The sequence below is a fragment of the Pongo abelii genome, chromosome 14 (genome assembly GCF_028885655.2).
Source record: "Pongo abelii isolate AG06213 chromosome 14, NHGRI_mPonAbe1-v2.0_pri, whole genome shotgun sequence".
NCBI classification, from domain to species: Eukaryota; Metazoa; Chordata; class Mammalia; order Primates; family Hominidae; genus Pongo; species Pongo abelii.
This window is the reverse complement of record NC_071999.2, coordinates 47,958,108-47,974,410: the sequence shown is the minus strand read 5'-3', so window position 1 is coordinate 47,974,410 and position 16,303 is coordinate 47,958,108. Positions and strand designations below refer to the sequence as shown.

The 16,303-nt window shown below is 39.4% G+C and overlaps 1 protein-coding gene across 7 annotated transcripts in view; it reads left to right on the top strand.

Annotated features, from left to right (window-relative positions):
* EPSTI1 (epithelial stromal interaction 1) overlaps positions 1–16,303 on the top strand; it is a 105,143-nt gene that overhangs the window by 9,096 nt on the left and 79,744 nt on the right. For 4 of the 7 annotated variants that reach the window (XM_009248619.4, XM_024230768.3, XM_063714800.1 and 1 more), the window contains exons 2-3: positions 11,714–11,772; positions 13,048–13,131. In XM_009248619.4, the coding sequence (XP_009246894.4) occupies positions 11,714–11,772; positions 13,048–13,131 (143 nt within the window). Of the gene's footprint in view, positions 1–5,958; positions 6,169–8,424; positions 8,501–9,102; positions 9,201–11,713; positions 11,773–13,047; positions 13,132–16,303 lie in introns of those variants that run through there. The other 3 variants (XM_063714802.1, XM_063714801.1, XM_063714803.1) reach the window with 3 other exon arrangements.

Sequence of the window (16,303 nt, the reverse complement as noted above, 5' to 3'; positions counted from 1 at the left end):
CAGCCCCTATTCAAGATGGAATCTCTCTGGTTCAAACACCTCTGACATTAGAGCAGTTATCTCACTCTCACTGTGCAACCTCAACAACATAGTAACTTACAGTGATTTTTTTTTCAGACTTCTGATCATAGCCTACAGTGAGCAATTCATTTGACATCATGACCTAGTACCTGACTGAGTATATATTAGGGTATATATAACTGAAAAAATTTCACAAAACAATTTTCACCTTTATTATATGTGATGTACTCTGACAGTTTCTACTCTTGTGCATTAAAAATAAATCCATTGAATTGATTTCATAACTCATTAGAGGGTTACCTCCTACAGTTTGAAAAGCACAGTTCTATGCATGACAGAAGAGACAGAGTGGATGAAAAGAAAAAAAAACATTTTGGTTTGATTAGATCAAATTTACATTCCTGTTTGTGCAGGAGGGTAGAAATTATGGTCCTGTTTAGAAGGAATTTCCAACTTTTCTGCACTGGATTCCATTCCTCAGTATGGTATGCATTTGTGGTCTGCCAAGGCTTGGGGAGCAATCATTTTTGTTCAAATACAATATCATCAAAAATGAATGGGAATTGCTCAAAAAGTCTTTGACAGCTGGAACAGTGAAACAATAAATCAACAGGATGATGAAAGCTTGAAAACACATAATACCTATAATAATCAGTAGAACCATAGCAGAAATGAGAAAAAAAGAAACTTAGTTCAATTACACAGTAAGGTTACTTACTTCAAAGTCAGTAGAGTGCTGTAAGGTTATACATATTAAGGTTAATTGCATCTATTCAGAATGTATTTGAATCTGAAACAAAAGCTTAAGAGGAAAGAAAATAATCAAAGGGAGATGACTGCATTTGAAGGGTCTATTCTATATCAGAGAATCGGCTGATGATGGTTCCTTTGTTCTGTAATGTTTGTAATTCCCTGTCCCCCACCCCCTGCAAATATGAAGACTTAAAAGAAAATCCATTAAAGTCCTGTAGAAAAACTGAAGATGTTTACCATCATTAAAACTCAAGGGCTACTATTGCCCATTGTTTGTTTTACTATGGTACTAGTGAAAGCAGAAACCTATGCTACCTAATCTTGTAAGAAAAGCTGAGCCCCTGCTATAAGAAATCTTTATATTAAATATTTCTCTATTAAAAATCTTCAGAATATGTTTCTCTGATTATAAAAGTCATATCTGCTTGTTATAAAAACTCAAACATTTCAAACATAATATAGAATGTGAAAGTCCCCTGCAATTCTGACCCTTAGAAGTAAACACTTCAAAGAGTTTAGTGTAAAGAAATCTCTAAAGTACAGGTTGCACTCTTTGACTCTTTATTCCAAGTGGAAAACCTAGGGCCATGATGCCTAATATGGTTTGGCTGTGTCCCCACCCAAATCTCATCTTGAATTGTAGCTCCCATAATCGCCATGTATCGTGGGAGGGACCCGTGGGAGGTAATTTAATTATGGGGGCTGTTTTTTCCTGTGCTGTTCTTGAAAGTGAGTAAGTTTCATGAGACCTGATGGTTTTATAAAGGGCAGTTCCTCTGCACATGCTCTCTTGCCTGCCACCATGTAAGATATGCCTTTGCTCCTCCTTTGCCTTCCACCATGATTGTGAGGCCTCCCCAGCCATGTGGAACTGTGAGTCCATTAAACCTCTTTTTCTTTATAAATCACCCAGTCTCAAGTACGTCTTTATTAGCAGCATGAGAATGGACTAATACAATGCCCTTTGATTTCTATTGCCAATAGAAGGCGGCAGATACTCTTTTTCTAATCTTTGTTTTAGACTGTGATTGCACTCCATCATATAGACAGATCTTGTTTTTCACATTGGCTTATTATTTAGTTGCAGAAGGAAACAACTTTTGTTCTCACAGTGGCATCTTGGATAACATGTCCTATCTAGTGTTCTTTCTAAAAATGTTTAATCGAAACATGAGGAAACAATCATTTCCTTACATCCAGACTGTGAAGCATTCTATAAGAAAAGTTACCTGAACTCTTCAAATATGTCAGTCATGAAAGAAAAAAAAAAGTCAAGGAAATTGTCTGAGCTTATAGGAGTCTGCAAACACATAGGAGTCTACAAACACATGTCAAACCATAGAAATGTGTAATCCATAATTCGATCTAGGATGAGGTAAAGGTAGGGAAGAATATTAAAATGGAAGCAATTTGGAAATTTGAATATAGACTATTAGGCAATATTAATGTTAAATATCTTGGTGTGATAATGGTATTATATTTAAGTAGGAGACTGTTTTCGTTTTTAGGAGATACATGCTAAAATATTTAGGGATGATGTGTTATGACCCCGCAGCTTATTTTCATATGGTTAAAAGAGAAAAAGCAAATGTGGGAAAACATTAACAATTGGTAAATATAAGTAAACAGTATATGGGTATTCATTTTAATAATATATAACTTTGCTTGTTAGGCTTAAAATTTCTTTTTTTTTTTTTTGAGACGGAGTCTCGCTCTGTCGCCCAGGCTGGAGTGCAGTGGCGCGATACCGGCTCACTGCAAGCTCCACCGCCTTCCGGGTTCACGCCATTCTCCTGCCTCAGCCTCCTGAGTAGCTGGGACTACAGGCACCCGCCACCACGCCCGGCTAATTTTTTTTTGTAGTTTTAGTAGAGATGGGGTTTCACCATGTTAGCCAGGATGGTCTCGGTCTCCTGACCTCGTGATCCACCTGCCTCGGCTTCCCAAAGTGCTGGGATTACAGGCATGAGCCACTGTGCCCCACCGGCTTAAGATTTCTTAAAACATTGGGGGAAATATAATTTTAGATGATATTCTAAAGCTCATTGTGCCTGTTATTTTTTTCCTTTTCTCTTTTGGAACCTGGATAATGTAAAAGAACTTTTCTTATGAAGCTGTATGCTTAAAATTTGTGTCGTTTTCTGTAGGTACGTTATACTTTAATAAATAATTTAATGAAAAAAGCCTGGGCTCAGAATCATGCTACCATTTACAGGAGAAAAAATATGTACTAATTTTTAAGATGTATTATTTATAAATACTACTTTGTTTCATGCAGTAGTCCTTATTATTCAAAGGAAAGAATCAGGAACCAGGATACAGTTGTTAAAAGGAAGAGCCAGAAACAGGGATATAAAGAAATAATTAGAAAAACCTTAATGATATATATTTATGAAAGAAGATGCAGCAAAGGGAATCAGTCACAGCATGAAGAAAGGAGATGTCCTAGTGATTCAGGGCTAAGTTTTATTACATATAAAATAGATGTCATATATGTTATATATAGTTATTATAATTACATACAATGCAATAGATGTCCCCTTAGGTATCTTAAGTAAGTATCTATGGCTTTGCTTATTTCTCTTCCATAAAATAAGTCTGAAGGTAGGTAGTCTAGGGTTGATCTAATACAAATAATGGGAAACTATAATAGAATATTTGTTATTTTCTGGCATTGTTCTAAGCACTGTGAAATGAAAAGAAATCTTGGGGTCCCCAAATCACTAAGCTAAAGGGAAAAGTCAAGCTGGGAACTGCTCAGGGCAAACCTGCCTTGCATTCTATTCAAAGTCAGCCCTCTGCTCACTGAGATAAATGCATATCTGATTGCCTCCTTTGGAAAGGCTAATCAGAAACTCAAAAGAATGCAATTGTTTGTCTCTTATTTATTATGACCTGGAAGCCCCCTCCCCACTATGAGTTGTCCCACCTTTGCTTCCAGTTGTCCTGCCTTTCTGGACTAAACCAATGTTCATCTTACATATGTTGTTTGATGTCTCATGTCTTCCTAAAATGTCTAAAACCAAACTGTACTCTGACCACCTTGAGCACATGTCATCAGGGCCTCTTGAAGCTGTGTCATGGGTGCGTCCTCAACCTTGGCAAAATAAACTTTCTTTTTTTTTTTTTGAGACAGAGTCTCGCTCTGTGGCCCAGGATGGAGTGCAGTGGTGCGATCTTGGCTCACTGCAAGCTCCGCCTCCCGGGTTCACACCATTCTCCTGCCTCAGCCTCCCAAGTAGCTGGGACTACAGGCGTCCGCCACTACACCCAGCTAATTTTTTTTTTGTTATTTTTAGTAGAGATGGGGTTTCACCATGTTAGCCAGGATGGTCTCGATCTGCTGACCTCGTGATCTGCCTGCCTCGGCCTCCCAAAGTGCTGGGATTACAGGCGTGAGCCACCACGCCAGGCCTTTAAACTTTCTAAATTAACTGAGGCCTGCCCCAGATATTCAGGGTTCACAGCACTTTATATCCTATGAAGTGGATAGTTATCCCGATTTTACAGGTGAAAAAATAGAAAAACTAAATAATTTGCTCAAAGTTGTACAGATAGGAAATAACAGAATTAGGGTTTGAAGTTGGGCAGTACAGCAACAGATTACAACTGATGTGGTGTTTTCATGGTCACAGAGCACCAGACTGCTTCTGTCTTTCTGCTCTGCCATTCCTGATCATGTCTTCCATATTCAGGTTGCCTCATTGACTAAGATGGCTGCTTAAGCACCAGCTACCACATCAACCTTCCAGGAAGAAAGAAAGTAACAAAACAGCTTTTTCTATTTGTCTACCACCATTTAAAGGAGGCTTTCTAGAAATCCCTCTCAGTGGCTTCCACTTATATCTCAATTTCTCAAACTTAATCACATAATTTTACCTAAGTATACAGAAGGTTGGTGGCTGTAGTCTTTTAATTGGGCACATTGTCTGTCTGAATAATATAGAAGTGCTATTAGCAAGGAGGAAGCGAGAGTGAATGTTGGGTAGGGCCTACATCTCTTCTGGTTTAAGAATAAAGGATGTCACACATAAGAGTGGAAATTAATCATATGATTATATTGTCTCAGATTTCTGAAATGTAAATAGGATATCTAAGGAAGAAAAGTTTAAATGTAGCCCACATTCCTGTTCAGAGTATTGATTTCAGAGGACTGTTAGCGTTTTCTTCTGGATAATGTTCTGTTGAAAGCATTATGCTTTGTACATCCTGTAGGATTATTTATAACAGTGAATAATTGAAACAGTTGCAATAGTTGAGTGGTTATATGATGCACCAATATCATGAAATACTATGTAGCCATTGAGCATTAAGCATGTTACATATATAATCAAATTAGGAAAACCACTTATAAATGAAAGCAGGATGTACAGCTGTACTTAAAATATGATTGCAACTGTGTAATAATATGTATAGAGCATAGATGAAAAGTAAATTCACCCAAATAAAATTGTAATTGTGGTCTTTGAGAGGTGGGATTATGTGTGACTTTTAAATGTTTTTAAAATAGTTTTCTGAATTTTCTTTTACAAGTGTGTTTCTTTCAAAGTCAGAAAGAAAACATGAATTTCATTTCTAAGTGTTCTATGTACAGATTTTGGAGTACATCACTATGTCTTGCATTTCTGGTTTTCTTCTTTAAGTTATAGATAACCTTGAGTAAAGCTTGAGACGTAGACATAATCCATTCTGAGTCTATTAATAATAATAATGGGAAGACAAAATATATAGCACATTTCATAAGTAAGTGGTTTTTCTGCCAATATTAATTTCTTTATCATTAAGCCATTCTTATTAGGAATGTTAATACTAAATATTCTCTTGCTGGAAAAGAGAGTCCCCCCTAGGGCCTCGTGTACACTTATGTTTTGTTGGATGTGCCAAGACCACTCTTTAGCCTATTTCTTAGAGTTATTTATTTAGCTGGGAACCTTGAGAGATAAGGTTTGTTCTCCCAGGACAAAGACCAGGCTCACTTACTATCTGCTGTAAAAATGGTGTATTCCCGAAGCATTTTATCAGCTGCAATGCAAACACACCATGTGTGCAGCATCCATCCTGTTGCTCCCATCATAAGACTGGAGGCCAGAGAGAATAGATGTAAATAAGCTGATGCTCATGCTGCCTACTGTGCCATCAGTAATAAAGTCTTTGTCTCTGATCCAGGAATTTCATGTCTTCTGCCAGTGTCTGTGAAACAGACAGGCTAACTTATTAGCTTGTAAGTGGAATCCAATCAAATCCCAGACCTGACATCTCTATGTTCTGAAAATATGAATTTCTTGCAGTTATTTTTACTGAGAAAGTAGTTACAAGACATTTTGTAAGTATATCTACCAATTGGTCTCCATCTCGACGATGGTCCTGTCTTTGGTTTTTGGCCTCTTAAAGATGGTGAGTCTCTACAATATTGTATTTCATATACACTCTTTATATCTTTAGTGTGACTCTTTCTTGCTAACTTTTTTTTGTGTGGCTTTTACTTATGTGTGTGTGTGTTTAAGTGAAGAAATACATCATCTCAGGTCCATTCTTTTTTTTTTTTTTTTTTTTTTTGAGATGGAGTCTGGCACTGTGGCCCAGGCTGGAGTGCAGGGGCGCCATCTTGGCTCACTGCAAGCTCCGCCTCCCGGGTTCCCGCCATTCTCCTGCCTCAGCCTCCCGAGTAGCTGGGACCACAGGCGCCGCCATCACGCCCGGATAATTTTTGTGTATTTTTAGTAAAGACGGGGTTTCACCGTGTTAGCCAGGATGGTCTCGATCTCCTGACCTCGTGATCTGCCCGCCTCGGCCTCCCAAAGTGCTGGGATGACAGGCGTGAGCCACCGCGCCCAGCCATCTCACGTCCATTCTATATGGTTGTGCAGATTGGTGACTACACACACTTGCCCAGCTAAGGTGTGATTTGTGGCTGAGATACATACCAAACCATGTATCTTAGTGTGGGATTACCTCCACCTGAAAGAAGCAGCACTTTTTTTCTAGTTTGCATGAATTTACAATATCTCACTAAGCCATGGGGATCCTGGATGTGTATGCCTCTAATTTTCTTAAAGGCATCCTATAAACAAAGGCCCCGATGATTTCCTGCTTATTTATCTGTCTTTACCCACTGTGTCTCTATTCAGCCCTCTAACAGAAGCAATGAGTTGTACTGGTGAAAGAACTAATCAATTACACATCAGCTTCTTGGGTGTGCAGACAGTATCTTAGCCTTTGTAGTTTCTGAGGCCAAAGACAATTCATAAACGTTTCCATACTGGAGATGTGGAATACTTGATCAGGGGTGGTATAATACAGGCTTAGGGGTCAAGGGTAATTCGCTCAGCCTGGTCTTGTCATTTTCTATTATTCTTGGGAATTTGATCTATGTATGAACAAACTTTTGGAAACCTAAATGCCTCAAAAGTTTTGACTCAATGTTGACTGAAAACAGTAAGTTTCAGATTCTTGGACATTGAAGGTCATGTAACATAAACCAATATGGAATGTCTTATCTAGAAAGATAAGTATCCAAATGCCTTTGATTATCTCTAAGTCTTTTTTTTTTCAATTTATATATACCCAAGGATAAGATTTTCTTGAACTATGAAAACTTCAAATTTTGCAGGACTGTAGACTTTACATGTCTACTATTCTGCTTGAAATTATGTTTTTCACTTAATTTTCTCTTTCCGAACTTTTGCTCTTAACTACATTTCTTTTTCAGTCATACCAGTGTTGTTCCTAATTAGAAATTTAAATTACATCTGGTGCAGTTTGTACACACCAGGGGATATTGTTATGTAATACTTTTAGCCAGCCAAGATATTTTTGATAACTTCAACACAACATTTTTTTCAGAGTACTTATTGATAAAAAGTTATCAAAATTGTGCAAGAATGTACACACAAGATGCAGTTGTGTAACTCGAGAGACCTCGCAAGGGAAACTTTTTTTTTTTTTTTTTTTTGAGACGGAGTCTCGCTCTGTCGCCCAGGCGGGAGTGCAGTGGCGCAATCTCTGCTCACTGCAAGCTCCGCCTCCCGGGTTCACGCCATTCTCCTGCCTCAGCCTCCCAAGTAGCTGGGACTACAGGCGCGTGCCATCACGCCCGGCTAATTTTTTTGTATTTTAAGTAGAGACGGGGTTTCACTGTGTTAGCCAGGATGGTCTCAGTCTCCTGACCTCGTGATCCGCCCGCCTCGGCCTCCCAAAGTGCTGGGATTACAGGCGTGAGCCACCGCGACCGGCTAGGAAAACATTTCTTTTCTTTTTCTTTTTTTTTTTTTTTTTTTGAGACAGAGTTTCGCTGTTATCGGCCAGGCTGGAGCGCAGTGGCATGATCTCAGCTCACTGCAACCTCTGCCCCCTGGGTTCAAGCGATTCTCCTGCCTAAGCCTCCCGAGTAGCTGGGATTACAGGTGTGCGCTATCACACCCGGCTAATTTTTGTATTTTTAGTAGAGACAGGGTTTTACCATGTTGGCCAGGCTGGTCTTGAACTCCTGACCTCAAGTGATCCACCCGCCTCAGCCTCCCAAAGTGCTGAGATTACAGGCATGAGCCACCGCGCTTGGCCAAACATTTCTTGAATATCTTTTTATTTTATGTTTCTTATGGTGCAGAAAAACATTTTATCTTGTCTGTTCTTTCATATATTCTCCCTCAGTATATCTCATGGATGTGCGCTGTTGGAAAGTGAAAACAATCTTACAAATTGAGATATTTCATTAAATTTCAATGAGGTAATTAAGGAGACTCATTTTCAAGTATATATATTTATTTCAGTGGCTTGAATGCTTAATCAGGAAATGACAAGAATGCGAAATGTTGGTCGTTGGGCTTGTCTAGATTAGCAACTTTGAGAGTCAGGCTGTTGGAAGAGATAGCACATAGGTTAAAACAGCAAAGGCCTTTGCTGTGGGTAGAAACTAATTGGCTGAAAACATTAATAAATTATACTTGCTATTCATGTCAAGAGAAAGCTAAGAAAGAAGGGATGAATATTTGTATCTACTAAGGCATTACACTCTGACACATGATATTAAAAGATAAAAAGCATATCCTTTGACTTAAGCTCTTTTTCCTATATTAAGAAATAGAAATAGAAGCTAAGTTCCTTACCATTTACTTGGCAATGCTTTCTTGGGACTATTATAACATGTTTTAGATTTGGCATTTTCAGTCAATAAAATATTGCTAAGAAGGTTGCTGAGGAATTCACATAAAATTTACATAAAATGTTTATTACTGGGACCACTGCCTGGGTTTATGCTAAAATGCTTTCAGTAAAAACCCTCTAAATTCAGAGCTAATTCTTTCCCTTTATTTTATGTTTCTCTATTAGGTACCTGTAGGCTACACACATTGGCCATAGATTGAAGTCCTATTCCTAAGATGGAAGATTCTAGTATGATGTCAGACTTAAAAACTTAACCAGATTAGGTATTGTAGAATACAATCTTTTACAAATGAATTGATTTTTCTCTCCAAACCTTTTGCAAAATTTCCGTAAGAGAGACTCATGGACTTGGAAAATTCTCTGTGAAGCTGCTTTTGGCAAAGTCCTGGCAAAGAAACACTTTTGCTATTTCAGATCCTATTCTTTAAGCCTCAACTTACTATTTTTATTTCATGCTATTCAGTTTTTTACTCTTCTGAGGTCTCTATGAATCTCCACTGTTTTGGATCTCTGAGTACTTACATCATCCCACTTTAAGACTTGTTTGGATATTCTTTTTTAATTTATTTTTTATTTTTATTTTTTTGTTTTTTTCCCCATCCAGAAGTCATGTTGAGTGGTTGCATATTCTCGTGGGGTGCTTTTATGGTTTCTTGACTTGTTCCTAACTAAAGTGTAAGTTCTGTTAAAGTGATTAGTATCCCTGTTTTGGAATCTCCCCTCACTCTCTACAAGCCCCTAATATAATAAATCCATAATAAGTGCCCAGTTAAGTAGGTTGCATTGTTTGGAAGTCTATCAAGGGGCTAAAGTTAAAGGATGGTCATATTTTATGCTTTGCACATTGAGTTGAAAAGTTAACTGCAGATAGATAACTGATATGAGTCAAAAGTCCTAGATTGGAGTCTCGTCACTGTTGCTCAATAGACCTGGTGATCTTTGGCCTGAGATTCAACCTCTGTGTCTTTACCAGTGATTTATGAATCCCTAAGTTTTCTTTTATCCCCAATGTTCTAAGATAGCTTGATTGCTCTATGGTAGTGGTTTTCCAAGTGTAGTACCTAGATCAAGAACAGCATCATCTTGGAACTTGTTAAAAATGTAAGTTATTGGACCCCATCGCAGAGCTACTGAATTAGAAACTCTCAAGCTCGGGGACAAGCCCTCCTGGTGACTATGATGCATGATAAAGGCTGAGAACTACCGATCTGGAGCATAGTCAAATCTGTGGTATAGAGAGAAACTCTATACCACAATGTTAGCAGACATTGAAGATTGTATAGCAATTTCATGATTGGCATTTACGTCTAGTATCTCATCTTTCAGCTTTCAGTCTCTGTAGAATGGTTCACCATTGCATCATATTCAAGTTTCCAGGGACTACCCATGGGATTGCAGCTTCCAAGCTCCTAAAAAGTACTGGCAATTCAGGAGTGAAAAATGTTTCTTAGGGCGTACAAAGAATATGCAATGGACAAGGGATTAATTTCCAGTGGCAGCCTCCTAATTTTGTATTCATAACGTTGTATGCATGCTAGGCTACACATGCAACGTCTGCTGATATACATTAAGTAATTGGGCATCCAGCAGCCCCATTTGCATGCAAAGGCTGTTGCACACCTCACATTTACAAGTCTAAAATTAAAGCCCAGTTTGAAGCTGGCTGAAGGCTAGCTGCTAGAAAAATAATGAGATAAGGAAGGAAATGGCTTCTGTTGATCAGTGCTTTTGGCCTCTACAGTTCAATCTTTGCTAATTTGCCCTTTGAAATTGTATATTCAGGTAGAAGAGAGAGACTTCCAAGAGTACCTGGGTGGGTTTCCCCCCCCCCCTCTTAAATCCTACAGTTATAAGCTGGTTGTGTTTATCCACAGCATTTCTCTTAAAACTGTACCTACATGTATGCTGCAGTCTGTTGCTGTGCTATATTTATGCTTAACAGAGTGTTCATGCTCTTGTGGGATCACATGCATCATCTCAAAAAAGAGCCACCCCAACACAGACTTATGGGCTGGGTCTGTAGCATCATTTTGTTTTAAGTAAGCCCACATTTATCAAGCAGCCAGTGTCTTTGTGCCAGACACTGTGCCAGGGGCTTGGAATACACATCAATCAAGCACACTCTCTGCCCTCAAAAGCTCACAATATTTTAACAGCTTCCTAGTGTCATGGAGTTGAATATTTTTGCTTAAAAAGTCTTCCCTGATCCCCCTGTTTGAAATGTCTCCTTGCTTCTCTGAGCTCCTGATTATGCTCAACCTGTGTCCCTAGGAGAATAAGAGACCCAGTGGACACAGGCCTGGAAAAGTCAAAGCCTAAAAGCAAGTTAGCTACTCAGGTCATCAAGAGGAGGTGGCTGCATTGCAAATGGCCTCTAGGCTCAGTCTGTGGGAACAAAAAATGTACCAGCGTTTCCTGTACCCTGGTGTGGTCACACGGAAGAGAGTGCCAATCTAAAGCAATCTTAAAGGAATTTACTCACAAGCACCACCTAGAGGAATGGTGGTACAAGGACAGTATACCAACTAGTCACTTGTCACTTTTCATAGAATGCTTTGTATTTCCATATTTGGCCATGTCCTTTGTTTTACTTTGCCATCAAGATTGTGAGGTCCCAGAGAACAGACCAGGGTCTTAAGAAGATTATCTTTCATAGTGCCTATTTGATGGTAATGATCATATGAATACAGTATAATAGAAGGAAAAATATCTAGTGGCTGATATGCATTGGTAGTTTCTCATGGTAATAAGCTTTTTTTTCCTCTCTTCCTTTTAGGACAAGTGCATATACCTTGATAGCACCAAATATAAACCGGAGAAATGAGATACAAAGAAGTACGTATAGTCATTCATTTAACATTCAGAATGCTTCTCTCTTTTTACAAGTGGTTTGTTTTGGTGTGAAGTATTTTTATTTTCTCATTTATATAGACTCACCAAATCTCATCAAGGTGTTTTTTTTTTTTTTAAACATCAACAGTTTTGATTATACCTTTAATGTGCGCATAACATGTTTAATTGATGTACAGTAAATATAAATGCTGCCGTTTAAAGTTATAGCATTATCCTTTAGAGGTGGAAGAGAACTAAAATTCATTTAGTTCACAAAGAAGTTGTAGGCTTGCTCAAGTCCAGCTGTGGGGCTATGCTGAAATTCGATGGTCGCCTTTATTAGATGATTGGTAGGAGATTTAACTTCATGACTAATGATGGACAGAAAGGCACAAAAGAGAAAAAGCTCTCTAAAGAGTCCCCACTGCACATGTAGCCCCAGGTGGGACAGCGGGTCAGTGCAGAATATGACAATCACAGCCATGCAGGGACTATGGGAACTGCCAGCAGTTCTGGTACCTTACAAGCTTTTGATTTAAATACTTAATAGGAGATTAAGTGTCAATGTGGTCTGGATTCTGAAATGTTTCAGAATTTGTTTTTGTAGTAATGGACATTTGAAACAGGTCTCCTGAAGAGATAAGGGGAGGTGCTGGAGTGACAGAACTAGTTTCTCTCTGGCGCCCCCTGCTGTCGTGCAGAGTGAACATTTAGGAAATGAGCCCTGCTCCCCAGGAAGCCGACTCTGCACAGTGGTCTGGAGTGCCTGAAACCAGAGCGAGGGTCTCCACCTGTGGCACCGAGCCCTCACTCCCTAGAGTTGCAGTAAGCTTGGGAGCATTGAACATAAAGCGAGTATGGGCATCAGAATTCTCTGGGGATAGGTTTACCTATGTGTGGAAAGTTCTTGTTGACGTGAAAATATTCTAGTTTTGCACACATTTTCTATAGGAAACTTTAAAAATTAACTTGATATAGAGTTTTAAAAATGCCAGAATGGTAGGAAAATCTATACTTCTTTGTTTTAGTAGGAGCCCAGGTGGTTTTTCAAATTTGAACCCTGTGTGCTGACTCTTGGTGAGAATGTGCCACAGGGCCAGGCCCAGGGTGACCCGTAGGGGTCAGGGCTGAATATTGTGTTTCTAACCTGGAAGCCTTGTTCACTCATGCTCACATGTAGTTAATTGCCTTCTAATAGTTGTTTCTTATGCTTCGAAGGGACTGGTTTTCTTTTAGAAGTCTGATAACTGATGATTTGATATTTCTCGCCTGGCTTAGTTGCGGAACAGGAGCTGGCCAACCTGGAGAAGTGGAAGGAGCAGAACAGAGCTAAACCAGTTCACCTGGTGCCCAGACGGCTAGGTACGCAGGCACAGCCGCTGCCTGAATGTGGGAGGGCGGGGCCACCTATGGATCCTGGAAGCAGCTTGCATATGTCTGTCTGTGAATGTCCATTGTAGTTTGGTCATTGTGCTGCCTGGGAGGAATGCGTTTAATGTGTGTGTGTGTGTGTGTACACATATATATAATACATATATATATACATATATATATATTTTTTTTCTGATTTTCTGCAAATAGCAAACCTGTAATGCCAGAGTTGTATGGGAACACAGTGATGGCTTAATTGCCAAATAATTTAGAGCCTCTTAGATGATTGACTCTGAAAAAGCTTACCTGGGGCACTGCATATGCCCTGTCATAGCACTAGTCAAGATGGGAGTAAATGCTAGCACAAGCGCATTAGTCATGGCAGTTAAATGTTAATCTGAAGAAACAGAGTGGAGAGTCAGTTTCAAGAGGAAGATGAGAGTGAGCTGGAAACCCAGTGGTGGGTATAAGAGAAACATCACTTGTGTTTTTATTCTACAGATAGAGACCTCTGGGCCTCTGGAGCAGGTACTGCCAGTGTGATGAATTGTCTGGGCCGCCTTTGCCAGTGTTTGAATCATTCAGAGGGGATGCCACCTAATGGGAATCATTCACATCTTTGCTTTGCTTTTTCTCTTCTAGCAGCAGCCGAAAATTTAAAGGGTTGGACACACAATGTCCACAGATTTAGTTAATACAAGCATGTCTTGTGTCGGGCCACTTAGGGTTGTAACAGTTTTAGAGAACTTCCTTCCCCACACCCCGCCCCCCCCCCCCCACCAAGAACATAGGTAAAAGTAATCTAATTTGGAAATTATTTAATGAGAGGAAATAATAGTAATATTATCATCATCCCACTGTATTTCGTGAAAAGGGCTAATCTCAAGTGCCTACTTTGTGCAGATGAGCCAGACTCGAAGGGTACAATCAGAAAACAACTTTAATCTTTCCTAGCTTGGCCCCTGAGATTGGCTATGTGAGACCAGTCTTTCCCAGGCTTTTTGGATGATGTAACAAATTAAAGCTTTTTGGTCTCTCTCAAACAGTAGAGTGACCTAGCTAATTCTAGGCCTAAAACAGTCTCATTTCAGTAATTAATGTTCAGTCTTAGGTACTGATCAAAATTCTGTTACTAATGGAGATGAGAGCTTCTCCCCTGCTCTAACACAGGCCTGTTTCAGGTAGGAATCCAGCAAGTGGAACAGGGTGTGGCTGGACTTTTCTCTATTCACGGCTCTGTTCCCAGATTCTGACCTTTCTAGGATTGAAGGGGGAAGTGGAGGGAGATAAGAGAAGTCAGGGATCGTAATGCAGTGATCCTTGTTTCTTTGAGCCTAGGTTTATGCTGACTGCTCATTCTTCTTCCTGGGATTCTTCAAGTTTTTCAGCATCCCCCACTCTCTGCCACCCATCTCCCACCTGGATTTCCCTGATACAGATAATTTCCTTTCCTGTTGGCAGGGCTTGGCCTCACTGTTGGCTCTTGGTAGACTCCTTTTAGGGTTCCATTGTTCTTGACATGGCCCTCATAGGCAAGTCCCTTTAGATGGCTTTAGGTTGGCATTCTCTTTCATGAGAATCACATTAAAAGTACAGGAAATACTTGTGCATTCTTTCTTTTCATAAACTGTGAATGTGAGCCATTTGTAATGTAGCTACCTCTTCTTGAGGACTCATCTCAGTGGCCAACTGACGACAGCCTTATACCTTTAGGCTCTAATTGTTCTAGGCATGAATCCACTAAGACCTTCAGACTCTTAAAAATGCAGGTTGAGGTCTCCAGCTGATTTTCATTAAACCTCTCCTGCTCATCTGATGTGAAGATTTCTCCTTCCTCAAAACACAGAAGACGTAGAATTCAGAATGACATCTTTCCTCAGATTTCTGCCTCCCTTTGACCTAACCAACCTCTTTTATAGGCTGAAGTTAGTTGAGGTTCCCCAAGGTAGGTTTCAGTTACCTCCTTGCAGATCCTGCTTTGAGGGGCCATTACCTCCCTTTGGAATTTGAAGTGCTTGGCATCTGTTGTCTTGAAGCCTTAGCAGAAAATGAGCAGGATTCTCATTTTGACTTTCTGTTATATGCATTATCTAGGGATAGTCAGGTATGTGTGTGTGGGAGGGGCTTGGGGTTAGAAAAGAAAATTCTAGAATGTATTAAACTTTGAGATGAATTTTGAACAAAACTTGTAAATGCTTAGCCATCTGGCTCTCTCTATTTCTTCTAATTTTCAACTCCTCCTCTATTTCTCTACCCCTTACAATATTGGAATGGTTGCAGGAGATACTAAAAGTTGCTGTAACATTAGAGAAAAGCGTCAACATTCCTTACTGTTTTGAAAGAAACATCCGCCTTCCCCCGCAATAGCAGTCAAAGGGCCAACACCAAACAGGTCTTATGTATCTTTTGGATCTCTGAAGAAAAGTCCCTATGGTATCTTTCTCAGTTCAATTATAAGATCTATAGTGAACACAAATTGTTTTAATGCATCTTCTGTGAGAGTAAATCTTTCAGAGAGCTGACACTTTTAGTGACCAAAGCACCAGAGAATTATTTCAAAGGAATCTTTATAATATGCACACCAAGCTTGCATAAACACTGAGAATTCCCTAAATGGCAGTTCTTAGATGATTGTCAAGCTGCCAGGATTTCTGGCCCCAAATTCTTTTAGGTTTAAAAGAGAGCAAGTAAATAGTCTAACATCCATATTTTTATTTTGACTATATAAGGAAAGAACAATAAATAGTATGGATTGATGATCAGTTACTAACTAGAATATTCCCATTGCATTTTTAGAAACTGGGTTATAAAGACTACATACTTGTCTAGTGGCAAGACCTCTGAGAGCTTCCTGAGCCTTGCTGCTTGAATATAAGGCAATAGAGTTAGAAGAAGAAAAGCAATAGAAGCACCTTTGATCACCATCTTTACTAGGTTCAGGCATGGTCATATTCAAGCAGGAGGAATATTCTACAGTTTCCAAGACAGGCACTATTTCTTCTGTTTAGCACAGACCTTTAGGTATGATTTCAATCCAAGTGAAAACTTTAATACCTACATGACTGAAAAACCTTACTAAAAGTGCTCTTTTGTTTTAAAAATATGGCCTCCTCTTTCTATCCAGCTCTTTCTTCTAAGTGATTCCCCTTCTTTAAGGTCTTCT